The 17,752-nt window shown below is 38.9% G+C and overlaps 1 protein-coding gene across 1 annotated transcript; it reads right to left on the reverse strand.

The window, feature by feature from the left end:
* Window positions 1-299: 299 nt before the first annotated feature.
* On the reverse strand, window positions 300-16,952 carry cacng1b (calcium channel, voltage-dependent, gamma subunit 1b). Its single transcript, XM_041996517.1, has 4 exons — window positions 16,206-16,952; window positions 5,292-5,366; window positions 1,026-1,163; window positions 300-653 (listed from the first exon to the last, which is right to left on the reverse strand). The coding sequence occupies exons 1-4, from the start codon at window positions 16,504-16,506 to the stop codon at window positions 421-423; spliced, it is 747 nt and encodes a 248-aa protein (XP_041852451.1). The 5' UTR covers window positions 16,507-16,952; the 3' UTR covers window positions 300-420.
* Window positions 16,953-17,752: the final 800 nt, after the last annotated feature.

The following is a 17,752-nucleotide window of genomic DNA, read 5'->3' on the forward strand; positions in this document are numbered from 1 at the left end:
AATTTCAAGTGTTGAGCTCATATTTGGACAAGCAAAACATTAGCTTTATGGTTTCTTTTTAATTCTTTGAATTTTCTACTTTTAATTTTAGTAACTGACTATCATATTAGACTTAGATAGTGTTCAGGGGAAGAAATGAATCTGAGTTTAAACTTCCACAAACCCAAGCAGGTTGTTCATGTTCATCTGTAAAAGTTTTTACTCCCTTTAGAGATAGGAAGTGGGTGTGAATAAATAAATAATGTGTTTAGACTTGAAAAATATTACAGAACACCACCTGCTTCCAGAGCTGTTTTTGCATTTTGTATGTTTATTGCCAGCTGTAAAATAATTGATACAGGTAATTAAAGGGTTGAAAAATGCAAAACCACTTGAATTTTTGTCATTTTGAACCAGATGTGCCTGTTGAATCACCTGTGGCTAATCTAAGATGTCAGGCTCAGCGTCCATGCAAGTCTCCCAAGGGTTACGAGGCATGTGGGGCATGGAGATAAGAAGTAGAGTGACTCCACTGAGAATGAGGAGGGTAAAGGAGGCACAGGCACAGGTAAAGGACCAAGAGTAGTAGTATTCAATCCAGATGGTTTCATCGCTGTCAATCATTCGCTTGACAGACTGACGCATTACCTCAACGGAAATGATGATGCATAAGCCTGCATGCCAAAACAGAGAAAATTACTTGTAAAAAGCTTTTCAAATCAGAGGTATAAAGTCATTCACACAGTTTATTTAGTCGATTTTGTATTATTACAATGAAGTCAGTTTTTTTACCTTAATGACACATTGTACAGTAATGAATGAGACTCACATATCACAAATTTAGCATTTTAGTTATTTGAAATTAAAACTTCTGAGTGCATCAACTTGAAAAGCATCTTTAACAACTCTAAACTAGTTCAAGAAGAAGTATTCATCTAACAAAAGTATGTGTAAGAAGATCTCCAAGAGATACTTAATTTTAACCTTAGATGTAACCTAAAATAGGAAACAAAAGTCTCTGATTGTCATTTTCTGCCATATCTGACCTGCAAAGGCGAAGAACATCCCAGCAGGCCGGAGCAAGTAGTCCCGCCCCTTCCCAAAGGAGAAGATGACACACAGAGTTCCCAGGATCATGAAGAATAGGCTGAAGATGGCAATAGCTGCTGCTGAGATATTGTACTCTGAGAAGAGAGAAGTGAATAAGAATGATAAAACAGAGAATGGAAGTGAAAGGAGATGGAGGAGACAGAGGGGGATGTGGTGGTGATGAAAAATTGAAACAGAGTTTAGCAATAGATGGGGAGGTTGCAGTACAGTATTGTTAACATAATAGCTGTTCCTATATAGCATTCAGCTAAGTTATGACACAGATAATTAGCCTTTAGATTAGCCCCACTTTAGAAAATACAGTCACTTTCCAAACTAGCAATAATGGCATTTACGTGACAGATAAGATGCTTCAGGCTTGTAACAAGATGATTACAACATGTCTCTGTCTTCCTGCTGCACCTCTTTAGTCTGTTTTTCAGATAAAAAAAAAGCTTCTTTGCTTCTCTGTAACACTTCAGCTTTGAATGATCCTCTGAGAATCTTTTTCTTCAAACCACTCTGACTGGAATAATGCCAAATGCAAAATGTCCCCACCTTTGCATCTTCATTTACTTCTTCTGTTTTATTTTCTGTTATTCTTAATGATGATACAATGGACCATTTAATCTCTTTTTAACTCCATTATAATCTTAATTTAGTAACTTTTGCAATAATAACTGCATATCATGTCACAGTTAGTGTAGTAACAGAAACAAAAATACAAAAATATAAATCAGAGAGTGATACTTGAGTGGATGGGAGAACAATAATGTAATGCAAGAACAGAACATGATGGATGTTTAGAAAAGCAACAAGAAAACCTACAAGCACATATATTACACTCTGATTACAGCAGATTTTTCATTGCATTCACATCTGTTGTCCACATTCAAATGCAAATTTTTGAGCACTGCAACTCAGTATTTTGGAAAACACCTGCAGTGGGAAATTTTTCCAACTTTGACTAACATTCATGTGCGGACTTGAAAATCAATGTTTTTTTATTGCATTGTATCTCCTTGGTGTAACATGTCAAATATGCACATCGTGTTGTACTATAAAAACCAGGCACTTGCAGATGGGGGAGCTTAAGAGGCTGGAGCACCTGCCCTTTTTGCTGCTTGACCTTAAAGTGTCCTTTTCTCAAGGGCTTTTTATTTTTTTATTTTTTTTTGTGGGCAGGCTTCCTGTGGCCTTTTTGACAAGGACAGTTATTGTTACTAGTAATTTATAATAAATGATCTGCCACCAGCCATTACATGATAGATCACTGCATGACTTCTACCATGGCTTGTGAAGCTGCCAGGCCATGGGAATGCTAAAGGGCCTGATCTAACACAGTGGTGCAGTGGGTGGCAGTATGCACCTATTTACATTTGCAACACTCTAATAGTCAAGAGAAGAAGAAGCATATGGTAAGATGGCAAGCTGCAGTAGAGCCAAATAGAGACCAGAGAGCAGTAGTCAACAGTCAGTATTTCAGAATAGCAAAATAATTTAGTGAAGTCAAAGAATCGATATGAGGGTAAAATAAATTAAATGTACATTGTTTCATATATTTTGCAAGACAAAGGTATGTTTATAAAAGAGCCTGCCAAATAAGGGTAAAAATTATCATATGCATGTTTTTCTTACTTTTCCGACCTCAGCTATATTTTACTGGATGTGATGTGTTCTGTAGCCAGCAAGTGCTGCTCAATGCATGAATTAAATTACATCGTTGGTACCCGTACCATGCAATGTTTGTATGTTTATCAGTGATGGGCATAACAGCATTAAAATAAACAGCATTACTTTTTGTCAGTAACATGTAATTTCACCGGCTCCTCCTTGAGCTGCCACCTTACCAGTGGACGAGTTAGCATGTCCTGATGTAGGAGCTATATGGTTGGGGGCTTTATGCCCTTGGTAGGGTCACCAATGGCAAACAGGTCTCTAGGGGAGGGACCAGACAAAACACAATAGACCCCTATGATGACTAAAAATGATGGATCCAGGTTTCCCTTGCCCAGACGTGGGTCACCGAGACCCCTCTGGAGCCAGGCCTGAAGGTGGTGCACAGTCCGGAGAGGGACGTCTGGGCTTCTCTGCTTAGACAGTTGCTCCTGCAACCCAACCCCGAATAAGCGGAAAAAATTGGATGGATGGATGGATGGATGATATCACCTGCAAATTGCTAGAGTAGGTTCAAGCTTCTCTGCGACGCTGAATTTGACTGAATGATACAGAAAATGGATGGGTTGTCTAACTAATTAGTCCTTCCATCATCACAACACCAGTTACAGTGTTACTGTAATTCAGTACACTGATGCTGTGTTTCTCTGACCAGTGGTTTCACAGAGAGAAATAACCACATAGCCTATTGACTGATGAAGCCGCAGCCACACACAGAAATGACAAAAAGACACAAGCAGTCCAGAAAAAACAAAGGAAGAGTTTTTAAACTAGAATCACAGATATCACTTTTCCCTCTAGGATTATAGATTAGAATGTTATAAGAAATGTTCATTATGACCAGAAAGAGAGTTTCTTTATGTTGGCTGTAAGCAGATGAAGCACATCTCCTGAGGAGATGGACACATGACATCCAGCAGCCTCAGGTAAGTGTCCATGATTTTTCTGTTTAACATTTATTCCATTAAGTTGCCATTTCATTCATTTGTCAGATCTAATATTCTGTTTTATTATGAATAAATGAACATGCTGATGAATCTAAAGTTTCATTGATGTGAACAAATTTGAACACTTAAAAGTAACTATATAGTGGCAGGGTCCCGGGGGTGGCTGAGGTCTGCCCAGAGTTCCTTTAGGCTCTGGATGCTGTAGGGCTATCTTAGTTGACACGTGTCTGTCATTGATCGGGGACAGTTCCCTGGACTGGCAGACTGGGGTGTTGGTCCCCCTCTTTAAAAAGGGGTACCGGAGGGTGTGCTCCAACTACAAGGGGATCACACTCATCAGCCTTCCTGGTAAGGTCTATTCAGGGGTCTTGATGTCTACATGTGTTTTGTGGACTTGGAGAAGGCATTCAAACATGTCTTCTGGGGACTCTTAGGGGGGGTGCTACTGGAGGATGGAGCGCCAGACCCCCTTGTTCGAGCTGCCTGGTCCCTGTACGACTGGTGCCAGAGCTTGGTCTGCATTGCCAGCAGTAAATCAGATTTGTTTCCAGTGAGGGTTGAACTCTGCCAAGGCTGTCCTTTGTCACAGATTCTGTTCATAACTTTTATCGACAGAATTTCTAGGTGCAGCCAAGGTGTTGAGGGGATCCAGTTTGGTGACCTCAGGATTGGGTCTCTGCTTTTTGTGGATGTGGGTCTGTTGGCTTTATTGGGCTGTAATCTTCAGCTCTTGCTGGAGCGATTTGCAGCTGAGCATGAAGCAAATGCACCTCCAAATCCGAGGCCATGGTCCTCAGCTGGATAAAGGTGGAGTGTTTTCTCCAGGTCTAGAATGAGGTCCTGCCCCAACTGGAGGAGTTCAAGTATCATGGTTACAAGCAGCTGAAATGAGTTTTCTCCACAGGGTGGCCGAGCTCTTCCTCAGAGATAGGGTAAGAAGCTCAGTGATCCGGGAGGGGCTCAGAGTAGAGTTGCTGCTCAAGAATCAAAAGGAGTCAGATGAGGTGGCTTGGGCATCTGGTCAGGATGCCTCCTGGATGCCTTCCTGTTGAGGAGTTCCGGGCACTTCCCACCAGGAGGAGACCAGGACAGACCAACGACAAGCAGGAGGGACTACTCTCTCGGCTGGCCTTGGAATGCCTCGGCAAAGCCCTGGACAAGCTGGCGAATTTGACCAGGGAGAGGGACATCTGGGCTTTCCATGCTTACGCAGCTGCCTCCGCAACCCAACCCCTGATAAGCAGTAGAAAATGGATGGATGGATAGATAGTTTAAGAAAAAAAAGAAGCAGACTGAGACAGAAAATAGGTAGTGGGATGGAAGCATTAAAATTTAAAATATGTTTGATGTTATGAGCAACTTGTGTGAAAAATAATTTGTGGGCATTTCTTCAAAACTTTCAGAGGAGATAACCATACTATGGGTGCCACGTCTGAGAATAAATAGTTATGAAGAAAATTCAGTTATATTTAAGGTCTAGTCAGTTTTTCTCCTAACTTTTCTGTAAATGCTTCTGTAAGACTTTTTTTTCCTTATCACAAGATAGACATTTGCATGCTGTGGTAACTCTTGTCTGAATGACTCTGAGGAGACACCCACCTTTCTGGGTCTTCACTTCAAAAACTTCAGCTTCCTCCCCCGATGTGAAGTGTTTGAAGTAGGAACAATTTTTTGCTGCAGCAAAAGACAGGAAGGGCAACAAGAGGATTAGAAAGAGTCAGGAAGGAGATGAAACAGGAGGGGCAGAAGAAAAGGTTTGTCAGGTTCTATCTCTGTGTGTCTGCTGCCAACACTTGCACATAATGTGTAAAATCTCAGTGAATTCCATTAATGAGCTGAAACTGACACCTATTTTAATGAGACACAGCTAAGAAAATCAATGTGTGGCTTTATTATGCTCTTTACCAGGGAATTTACATTTGTTGTGTTTCCTACAGTCACCTAACTATATTTCCAGGCCAAGTCCTCAAAATTTTTGAGACACCAAGGTATTCCTGACCAATCAATTGACATAATCACTGTGCTCCCATTATCTCCGACTGAAAAGACTGAAATATCCCTCACTGATTTCCAAACCATTTAATCTGGCTACTTTTCAGTGCAGAGAATCAGCAACTCCTTTTTTGAGATCCTCATTGGTTTTTCAAAAGGTCAAGCTAGAAATGGTTTGAAGAAAGCTAATTTCCACTGCTTGAATCCACAATTCTTACTCTTCTGGTCACTGCCCACAGCTGGTGACCATAGATGAAGGTATGAACATATACTGAACACTAAATTAAAAGCCTTGCTTTTTGGCTGAAGTCAGTCTTCACTAAAACACGCTAAATAATAATCTGTCTCCCAGTCTTCTCTTCTTTTTTATTCAATGGAAGAGAAACAACTCCAATATAATTTAACTCCTGTACTTGTGGCAACAAATTATTCTCAACTTAAAGTACTCAGTTCATCCTTTTCTGATCTTTAGACTTCAGTGTTAGTTGCTACACCATAAGCTGCAAACCTGCCTGTTTCACTGTTGCCAACACACCCAAAAAATCTTCTATCCTCTGTACACAAAACCAGTGTGTGTGCCTTCATAACAAACTCTGACCTTTAAAATAGATCCTCTGTGAGTTAAAATCAAGTCAGTTTGAGTCTACATGCAAGATCATTGAAGGCGCTCTGAGGCAAAGTAACTATTTTCTGTGACTTGATTTCTTGATTTTCAATAGTTAAAATGTAACAATACATATCTTATAAAATAACTTCAAAAATTCCCATTTCTACTAAAAGTTATTAATTTGTACCATTCTAGAATATAGACAATATATATATATATATATATATATATATATATATATATATATATATATATATATATATATATATATATATATATATATATATATATATTTGAACGTTCATATATATATAGACCAACAAATCTACACAAAGTCTAACATAACATGCACATCTGAGTTATTTCACATTTGATAAAACCAAGCCATGGCATAATATCAGCCTAGAAACCCACTTTACTCGTGGTCATATCGAAGCTCCTACAATATATTCAAGCTAATTAGATTACCATTACGTTTTCACAAAAACTTGTCTCCTGACTCTAGATGTTAGTATTTTATGTGAAAAAGACCTCGCTTGACATTAATCTCTTAACTACAGATCATTTGCTTTTATTGAACCAATAAAAACTGACTTTTCTCTCCTGTTAGGGATGTTCAGGGAATAATCAAAAAAATTATAATCATCAATAGAGTAAAAGCATGCTCGTGACACCCATACAATTTATGAACTTGTAGTAATGAACTTCAAATACTGAACACCTGCACACCTGTTTGGCCATATTATATTTCCTAGGTTACAATGTACATGTATAGTTTTTGTCCAAAATACTTGAACCTTCAAGGTTTAAGCTCTTTATAAGCTCGTAAAGTTTTCTACAACCACATGAAAGACTTCACTGCTCCACTTGAATCTAGATCTTCAAGATCTTCATCTGATGAATGACTTCTCCTCCTCAGTAATCTGACATGCATCAGCCCGAGGGGCCTGAGATGTGTGGATGTACCTAACGCTGCAAAATAACCTCTAACTCATTTAAACAGCTTTAATGCACAAAAAGCTGTGCTATCTTTGCATAAAACCATACACTGTAACATCCTGATTTCTAAATCTGTAAAATAAGCATGCAGAACTTTTCCAGTTTATATTTTTCTGTTTGATCAGAGTGTGACTAACACCCCTCCAAAATCAAAGCGGCGTTCTGTGACTCCTCATCTTAAAATAAAAAAATCTTAAATCCTTCACTGCTCTATGTTGCCTATGTCCACAGAAATCAGTTCTGCACACATTTCTTCACAGAAATTCTGCATTTCTGCACTTTTCTTGCTCTTTGCTTGTTCAACTTTTAGTTATTTACCCACAATCTTTGATAAAGCCTCATAGCTGTAGAAAAATTATTCTGAGGAGCAGCCATCTATCTATCTGTTTGCTGTCTCTAAAGGCAGCTAAGCCGGGAAGGAGGGGTGTGGAGAAGACCTAAAGGCCAAGTGAGTGTTCCTTCTTTCCTCTGCTTGCTATCCTTTCTTGCTGAGATTAAACCCATAAAGCAGACAGGTGCCGGTTCTGTCCACACAGCGACAGAGTTTGTGTGTTGGTGTCTGTCTACGTATGCGCACATGCTACGTGACTGTGTATATGTGTGTGCTAGGCAACAGAGGAGCTGTTTGTTACCCAGGATGAGAAAGACTCACTAAAGAGGTAACCTAGCAACAGGCTGCTGCAGGTCTTGGCTGGTCCTATCTATTTACACATGTAAAAGCATATATCAAGAGTACTATGTGCATGCATATATGTGTCTGTGTTCATGGGTGGGAGTGTGTGTCTGAGAAGGATTGGAAACACTGACAGTAGAAATTAGAGGCAGGGTCACAGTGCAGCTTAGATCTGAAAATAAATTATTTTCATTACTTTTCTCTCATTTTGTGTCTTTCTCCGGGGCAAAGCTAATCTAAGCTAATATCTGTATGAGTACAGCTAGAAGATTTTATCTATCTATCTTCAACGGAAACTTAATGATTGTTCAGCAATACAAAGACAAAAAAAAAAAGATATCCAAATTACTTAAAAAATAAATAAATAAAAGTGCTATTAATTTTCTTGCAATGACTTAAGAAGGGTAATGGAGAAGATAGTAAATATTACTGTTTCTTTGCCTAAAAAAAACCTTTCCTGTCTGCATAAAGAGTGGAGATTTGTTTTAAATAAACATATCTTCACATCTTATTTTTGGCTGTTGGTGTAGATTTTAGTCACTCTGGTCATGGTAATTATAAGAGCTTAAATTAAATTTAACTGGACTTCTATTCCTTGGTTCTTAAAGACATTTCAAGTCTCATCCTAAAGTCTTCAGTTCTAACCACTGGGGGGAGTTTTGGCTTTTAAGTGTTACATTCACACTATGTTAAGGTCACATGGTGTCCCTGACTCACCTGACCATTCTGTTGGTCGTCATCACTGACACATGTAAAATGTTTACTTGCATGACCAAAACTGGTCACGAGTTCCAATGTGTGAATTGTTGTGAAACCTCTTGGGGAGGAGCTGCTCTGTAGGTGCCAGGAATGTGATACCTGAGACAACCTCCTCTATTCAGAGAGGGCTTTTCCAGTTTAACAATGATGTCTTCCTTGACACCTCTCACAAATTATCTGTCTTTTCTGTCCAAACTGTGTTTATAACCACCCTCAAAAGAGTGTTCTTTTTCCTTGAGATACAAATAGACCACCGAATCTTGACCTATAGGGCTCTTCTGTGTTATGCCATGCATTAATGAAGTGGTAGTTTGGTCTCTCCTATAAAAAGCTCTGAGCACGCCTCACTGCACTGCATAGCATATACAACACCACTCAGCTTGTGTTTAGATGTTTTGTCCTTTGGGTGAACCAACGTCTGGTCGAGGGTGTTTAAATTTAAAATTTAAAATTTAATGGGATGTGTTTAGAGAAGATCTTTCTGAGTTTTTCAGACGTATGGAAAGACAATATCCCTGCTCCTATTCTTTCTGTCTTTGTTAATGTTTATCCAAGATTTTTTAGCTGATTTGATAAATGCCCAGTGGGAATACCCAAAGGACTAAAGCACTTTCTTGATTGGTTTTTGTTCCTTGAGTTTTCCCTTCATCCCCATAGGAACATTCTCCACCAAGTGGTGTAAGGTTATGATGATGGATAGTTTGTATTCCCAGATACTGGTCTGTATGTGTGTTTTCAATGTGCACCACACAGTCCAAAAAAGGGAACATGTATTTGGCATCCTCCCCCCATGAACTTGCCGTCCACTGAGTTGATGTGTTCTGTGAATGCTTCTACTTTTAAAGTATCACTCAGGTGTCATCGACACAACTGAACCAGTGGTTTGGTGTTCCTTTACAACAAGGTGTTTTGAGGGACACAAAAGCAAACATTTAGCATGCAGACGAGAAAACTGCAGGAGATTTTAACAAACTTACAGAAAACAGAAGGCATCACAGATGCAGGTCGTTTATAACTAATAATACATGAATGCAAATGTAAACAAACAAAATCCAAACTGGCATAACCAACCAGACAGATCAGAGACAGGAACTGAGCAGGGCCAGTGCTGTTAATGACTGCATTAATCAACAGAGGAGCAGCCAGAGAACAAAGGAAATAACTAGAAGAGATGGAAATAATTATAAAATTAAACAAATTATTGCACTCAAGTTTGTGAAAAAGGCAAACAGGAAAACAAAAACCCAAACAAAGTATAAGCTAAAGAACTAAGTAAGAAAGCAAAGTAAAACAAAAACCCTCTAATTAAATCTTAGTACACAGCCGCTACACAGGTGTGATTCATACAAATGATTAAATTAGTTTGCTGTGTTTTCATTATTGCCATATGGTTGGTTAAATGTTGGAAAACTTCAAATCCTCTTGCAAAATAATTCATGGCATTTTTGTTGAGTTAACCGTTTACTGATGGAAACTAGTGAAAATACAACATTCACACTCACATCCGTAAAAGTTCAGAAATAGTTCATAACGTATCTGGTGTGATCATTATTTTAAATAGTGAACTTTCAATGATGAGGCGAACATCTGGGTGCGTATAATCGACCTTGCAGTCAGACTAATGGGGAGATTTAGTTCCAGCGGGAGGGTGATTAGAGCGAGGTATCGCTTGTCATTTTAGTTTCACCTCTTTCCATTAAACTGCTACCCTGCCTCTTTGATGTGCAGCTTTTAATTTGCCATTTCTTTACTCTCCATTCACTATAACCCTTTCTCTCTTCCAACTCAAGTCCTCTTATCTTTCAGTGCTCTTATCCTTCAGCTGGTTGACTTGTACCTGAATTGATGCTCTCCATCATAATGACCCCACAGATTTGTTTATACAAATAACGTCTATTTTTTTAGAAGATTGTAATAGAAAATTACTTTTAGGTTAATGTGTGTGAGTGGTTTCTTTTTCTAGTCACACAGAATGACCAACTAGTTCAGGGTCAGTGTGAATGAGATGCATGGTGCTGGTATTTGAATGGCTATTCCACCAGGAGTTCTGATAACTGGGACACAACAAGACAGAAGAGGCTTCGCTTCCCTCATGATCTCTCATGCATGCATGTGTGTGGTCTGACCTTTTTCATGAAAGTCAAAACAGTAAGATATGATGGTTGTTGTCATGAGCACTTCTCATCCTGGATGAAAAAAAAATCAGAGGAAGATATTATTTGTAAAGATGTGCTTTGGGGGTAATTTCTTTCCAATGCAGGACTGGAAAACATGATGCTTGACCACTTAAAAGCTCTAAAACATCACTGATAATAAACCCTTCTCCCTTTCCTATTTGTGCATGTATATGCAGGAACATGCACACAAAAGCTCCATTTAGGCTCTTTATTTCCCAGCCGTGCAGCATGATGTGATCCATAAAGGGTTGGTTTGATTTTTAGAGCACTCAAGCTGTCATGCGTCATTTGTGGGAAGCTAATTTCAAAAGTCATTTGGGTTCACTGTTTTTCTGCTGTTGTTATACACCCCCATCAAAAAAGCAGTGTAACTGCAGTATATGAGACTGTGTTTTTGCACTCGCCTCTTGATGAATAGCTCCCGCTCTGTTTGGAAAGATGCAAATTTGTGTTATTAAGTCCAATCACCATTGCTTGCCTGGGTATATGGTTCATCAAGGATGTAATCTGTTATCGTACATTCACCATCAAGCTGTTTCTTTTATATTCAAACACCAATATGCTTTGCTTGTGCTCAATACAATGCACTGAGAATCAGATACAGTACCAGTAGTGTGGTGGTGCTGGCTACTCAGCTGCTCTGTTTAGATTTAAACTAGTTTCAGAAATGGCATTAGAGTTTGGCTTATGCATCTATGAACTATATATTATTTATATGCTGTTGCATTTATTTTACATCAGTGCAGTGCTGGTTTTAACTAGTGTGAAATGAGTTGTAACGGACAATAATTACAGGTTAAATTCTGGTGTAAACAGTCTTTTTAACAGAGTTTTATACCTGTGGTAGGCTACTATCAAACATGCAACCTTAAATACAAAAATTCTAACAGTAGACTAATGAAATCACACTTATTCTTACTCACCTTCCAAATAGTTTTATCAAGAATTAAGAAAATTATTGAAGACAGAGCATCTATACTTATCTTCCACCCCTTCTTTTGTAACACTACACTGAACGGTGCTAGATTTGGTGGATGCAAACAATCGGCCTTGCATATTGAAATTGATCAGCTAACCTGTGAGAAATTGGACTATTTGAGTAAGCTCAGACTTATAGTTGAAGGGTGCATTTCAGTTTGGGAAGAATTGCCCTAAAACTTGCTCACAATTTATTGGGTTGCTGTAAACATAACCCAGCCTACTCTCAGAGTAGGTTTATTTCAGTTTACAGTACATCTCTTCATCACATAGAAGAAGTACCATCAGAGATACAGGCTTTTAAAATTAGTGCTGATAACAAGCTTCATGATTCATCTTCTTTCTGATCCATCTGGCCACAAAAAAGTTCTCCGCTTTTCTAAATTCCCTCATTTGATTTTAAATGAGCTTTGGTCGGGGAAGAAATCAGTGTTTTCTGGATTATGCTCACAAAGAGGGGGCTCACAAAGCGACACCTGAGATCATTTAGTATTGATTTTCAGCCATTACCAGCACACACACAGAGATGTTTCCAGATTCTTAAAATCTTGTATAATATACTGTAACACATTTCCATCACAAAGGCATTTTAGTTACTTTTAAAGGTTACTTTTTGATATCTAATCTCCTCTACTCTACCAAAAGAACACATCGGACAGGAACAGGTGAATCCATGACGCACCTACACAAACAAATTTTTTTGAAGTTCCACATTTTTATATTGAGGAAACATTTGTTATTCTGAAATTAGCAACAGTTTTTAAGACAGGCTTAGTTTTCCACTGCTGAGAGACCAATCTGTGTCTTCTTTTTCCCAATCACATGACTGACCTGCCTCCAATTAACCTAAATCCAGCTGTTTCTTTTTAGTGCAACTTACATTTCCAGCCCTCCTAACGTTTTTGAGATGATGCCATTAAATTCAAGGTGAGCTAATGTTTTATATAAAACAGTAAAATAGCCCACTTTTAATATTTGATATGTTTTCTGTCCCACCTTTTTCTTGGAGCTGTATTATGTATAGTCTCTAGACAACACAGCTGGTCACCCATCAATTTAAAAAACATTTTCAGTTTAAATACCTGTGAACGTCCCATTTAAAAATCACAAGATACATAACACTGTCAAAATAGTAAAGCAAAACAATTGTGAAGTAGTGAGGTCCAAAAAAAAGAAAACACCACCACAAAAGTAAGCATACTCAAGGCAAACATCAGATTAGGAAAGACAAAAGGAGACATATGGTGGATCACTGAAGTTCTCATAAGAAAGAACAGACTGCAGATTTTTTTTCAAAAGTAGACTGAGCTTAGAGGATCTCACAACATTCAGCAGATGTTAGAAATCCCATAACTTAATGGATAAGTCACACTCCATCTGCAAAAGTCACAAACATGGTGTGTAAAAAAATATGAAAAAAAAGGCAGTGGCTTCAGCTAAACAGGGATCACCAACTTCGGACCCCTTGAGCCAAGTCCTGCAAGTTTTAGATGTTTCCCTGTGACATCAGACCTGATTCAAAGCAAGAAAACATCTAAAATCTGCAGGTACCAGCTCAAGATGACCAAAGTTGGTAATCCCTACTCTAAAAGTTATCCTAATTCCTGGATAGAAAGTTGGCATTTTGCAGGGGGAAAAAACACAAAGTGGTGTATATAAAATCAGCAAAAATAAAAGTCCAGGTGGAGATCAGAACACAGGATAGAGGATCGCTTTAATGAAGAAAACTATAACTAAAGTCAAGAACAAGGCTTAAGGAAAACTGATGCAGACACTGGAAGCATAGGAACTAACTCAGCATGAACAAACCAAGACAAACGACCTGACAAGTTGTGTGGGAAGTGTTCAGACTAATTACACAAAGGATAACAAGTAACAGGTGAAACTAATCAGAGCAGGAAAAGCAATTATGCAAACACAAAGGGAAGCATATGAAGGAAAGTATTAAATCCAATAGTGACAGGCAGGAAACGTAACTTCTCAAATAAGTCGCTTCATTCTGAAAGTACATTTAAGAAACTATCAAATCGAAAGTGAAAAACCATTTAGCTGTGGGTCCACTTTTATCAATATTTACTGAATATCACGTTCCTGAACTAGATTGTGCAAGATTTTTTTTTTTTAAATCCCAACAAGCCAATATTCCTCCTGTCTTCATGCAACAGAATTACACAGCTATTAGTGTCACAGAGACAAGGCGGTAGGATTCAATTACAGGAGTGATGAGGGCAGATGAGGGTAAGATGAAGATTGTAATTATAGCAAAAGACACAACTGAAGACTGACACAAATGATAGACGACTAACTAAACGCATTCAGACAATGAACTTGCCAAAGATAAAGGAAAAACCGGAGCTTAAATACTCAGGGAACTGATTACAAACAAGTAGCAGATGTGGAAAATTGACCTGAAAGCAAGAAGTAAAGCAAACACAATACAAGGGAATAAACTTAACAAAATAAAGCAGGAAGTTAAAATGACAAGACTTGAAACTAAGACTAACAGAACTGAAACTCTCAATCCATGACAACTATAAATACAGACGACAGCATCTTCTTTCGTAATATTCCTCTTACAAAAAAGATAAGACTCTAGAAAAAATGTCATTACACCACTGACCAGCATGACATCCCTTTTTACCTAAAACTGAAGAAATTATCTCAGCCACTCATTTTTTATGACAGGCTGATGTTGTAGCCACAGTTTTGATGGTTATAAGGAAGTCTAAGCCATTCTGATCACATATCACCCAGTTTTCAACTGAAATACAGTGAAATTCTGGTAAGTGCTCACTGGGCTGTATCATTTGTCAGGATTAATTCGTGAGCAGTCAGCTGCAATCTTCCCTTCATACATCCCACAGGTTATTGGCTTGTCTGAAGGAAAAATGTGACAAACAGTAATGTAACTGTTTCTTTAGAAAATATTTCTCTGATGTCAAATTTTTATGACAGGTAGCTGCACCACTTCTTGTTTGTATGTCTTTCCGTCAATTGCCCACCTTCTAACTGATTCATGAGATACATAAAACATTGCACGGCGACACCTCTCCTTACTGAAAGCCCTGCTCTCTCTCTACAAATACCAAATGCTCCCCAAATCTTTATCAACGGAGGCATTCCTGCCCACATTTACCCATCTGCTCTCTTCCCCCTCTCCCTTTCATTCCTGCTGAAGTCTCCCAGGTGTACTCTAACTCATGAGCTGGAGCGGGAAGCCACACTTCATTAAGGCCTGTACTGATCCTGTGGTACTGGAGCCAGAGGCAAAGTCAATGATAGTCAGAGCGAAATCTCTCTGTTTGGCTGCAAGGCACGCGCACACAGCCAGAGGCCAGGAGACACGTTTTACCCAAGGGCTGGCTTTGCTCAGAGGGAGTTTGTAATTAAAGCTACACCACTGTTAAAAAAAAAAAGAAAAAAGAAATGTGTGCGTGTGTGTGTGTGTGTGTGTGTGTGTGGAGGGGCTTTAAATGCAACATGTAATGATTTAGACTCCATACTTTGCGTCACTTACATTGCAACACTGTATGCAATGCTAGGCAATCATGAGAAAACGCCTCTAAAAACTTAAAGATTACCATTACACTTAATTGAAACAGCCTCTACTGCCCTTTTTTGTTTATGTTTAATTATGTGGCTTTCCACAGTTTCCACAAAAACAAGACCAGTAAGATTTTACATTATGTAGACTTCTTGTTTTTATCTGACAGAGAGAAAAATAGTTGTTTTTAAACTGTGAGTTGTAAAAGAAAAACTTCCGCTGTTGGTGTGCTTCATTGGCACTGTATTTAGTGAGATTAAGAGAGACTTACCAACATCGCTTCACAATCCTGCAACTAAGATGGTCCATAAAAATGTATTCTAAAATTTAAGCACATGTGTTTAGAAATTTGATATCATTAATCATTTCATTCACAGAGCTCAGTAAACCTTACTTATCTGTCTTAACCACTTTTGGTTTTTCATACTGAAAATAGTTGTAATGTGAATTTTCTGAAATTTTGAGAAGCCTGCATGTTTACAAAGATCTATAATTACAACTAGGGTGAAAATAATTCCTTACTGGTTCCAGTTTACATTGCACATTTTTCTTTTATCTAATTAAATAAGACAAAAATATATATATTATTACAGCCAGGAGAGCTGTCTATAACATAGTAAAGTCGCTTTACAAATGCAAAAGACCAAACCTAACACATTTAAATCCTGTCAGTATGCCTCAAGCAGATACACAACTTCAGTCATAAACCACAACTGTAACAACCAAAATAATCATCCCACAACTAAGATTCTGTCAGCTACTGTATGACTGAGAAGCTCCATACCTCCTGGTAAGCTGATGGGGCCACATCCCTTGCCCTGAGGGTCCTCCTCCACTATGAAGATGCTCTTCTTGCAGAGCCTCCAGAGGCCAAAATGGGCAGCCTCACAGGTGGCGTTGAGCTTTTCCACCCGCGGGCTGAGGACAGCCCAGTGGTCGGTCACCACTGCCGCCAGCATGGCCGACATGCCAACAACAATCACCACAGACGTGATCTTGACCTTGGTCGCCTGCTCCTCAAACATGTTGTTGCTTCCTGTATTTGAGTAAATTGTAGATGCGTACGTGCATGTATTTGCACACATGCATACACACGCGTGCGTGTGTGTGAGAGTGCACGCGTGACTCAAGCAAGTGAAATGCTAGTGTGTGCCACACTGTGTGTGACTGCAGCCAAAGTTGGTTCTACTTTCTGTCTTCAGGTCTTGGACATCGGACGTTGACTCCAGATGTTTCCTCGTCAAAACACCGCTGATGTCCTCTCCTCTCTCCTGCTCTCCAAGGCTCTTTCTTTCTCTTTTTCTGCCTTGTGCCTAGTGGTTGGTAAAAAGGGGCCAGACCACAGTGCCCTAGTTTCTACCTCACTCCTTTCTTCCTCTCTCTCCCTGCTTGCTTCTGGTAAGCTGAGGTTATTCAGCTACCCATTGAAGATGTACCTGGATGTAATTAGACCTTATTACCTGACACTTGTAATGATCAGTGTTGGTCCAAGATTGGACACTTTAATTTAAAGTTTGGACTCAGTCTATCGATTGTGAGCACCTCACTTTTGCAGTTCTAACCACGACATCATAGGCGGTCCAATCTAAGCCCACTGCTAGTTTTGACATCACTGCTCAATATTTCATTGCAATGCCAAATGCCAATCAATCCATCATTTTTCTGGAACCTTCTCTGTTACATCTCTGTCTTATCACTATTCAGTTCAATCTGTTTCCAGCTCAATTGTCTCAGGCGGTGTGTGCCATGGGACTCCTGGGGAGAAGATTTCCTTTATTAGTTGTGGTCTAACTGAACTGATCTACTTATTCAGCCAATGAGCTGTCAAGGTTTAAGAAAAGAGTCCCACCTGATGCCAGGAGCTGATCCAGATTTAGAAAGACAGGAAAGGACTTTTATACAGGGCCTCTAAACTTTAAAATATTTTTAGTTTATATCATTGAATGTTTCTTGACAGCAATGTCTAGGAGCTGCCTTTGTCTACATTAAGAGTAATAATTTTTCTTTATAAATTATCAGTATATATTAACTTTACTTAAGGTTTTTTTTTAAAAAAAAAAGCCTCCTGCCCTTGAAACCTTAAAGGTGGAGGAGATGTAGTGTATGCAGTATGTGAATGACTCCAAGCATTCTTCGTTTATAAAGCCTTGCCACAAACATTTTCTTTTTCATGACTTTCCTTGACAAATCACACAGTCTCTGAATTAAATAAGTTGTTAAAATCTGATGCTTCTCAAAGCCGCAATCAACCTTTTCCCTGTGAAATGCCTGAGAAAATGGACAAGCTTTTTATAAACCTCTGTGCCCCACTTTAAACAGGACTCTGGCCCA

The sequence above is a fragment of the Melanotaenia boesemani genome, chromosome 2 (genome assembly GCF_017639745.1).
Source record: "Melanotaenia boesemani isolate fMelBoe1 chromosome 2, fMelBoe1.pri, whole genome shotgun sequence".
NCBI lineage: Eukaryota > Metazoa > Chordata > Actinopteri > Atheriniformes > Melanotaeniidae > Melanotaenia > Melanotaenia boesemani.

Excerpts from the sequence above, each read along its gene's own strand:
- cacng1b (XM_041996517.1), bottom strand. The coding sequence starts at position 16,506 with ATGTGTGCAAATACATGCACGTACGCATCTACAATTTACTCAAATACA. Across the intron at positions 1,164-5,291 it reads TGAAGTGAAGACCCAGAAAG|AGTACAATATCTCAGCAGCA; the intron begins GTGGGTGTCTCC and ends CTCTCTTCTCAG. Across the intron at positions 654-1,025 it reads GATGTTCTTCGCCTTTGCAG|GCTTATGCATCATCATTTCC; the intron begins GTCAGATATGGC and ends TTTGGCATGCAG.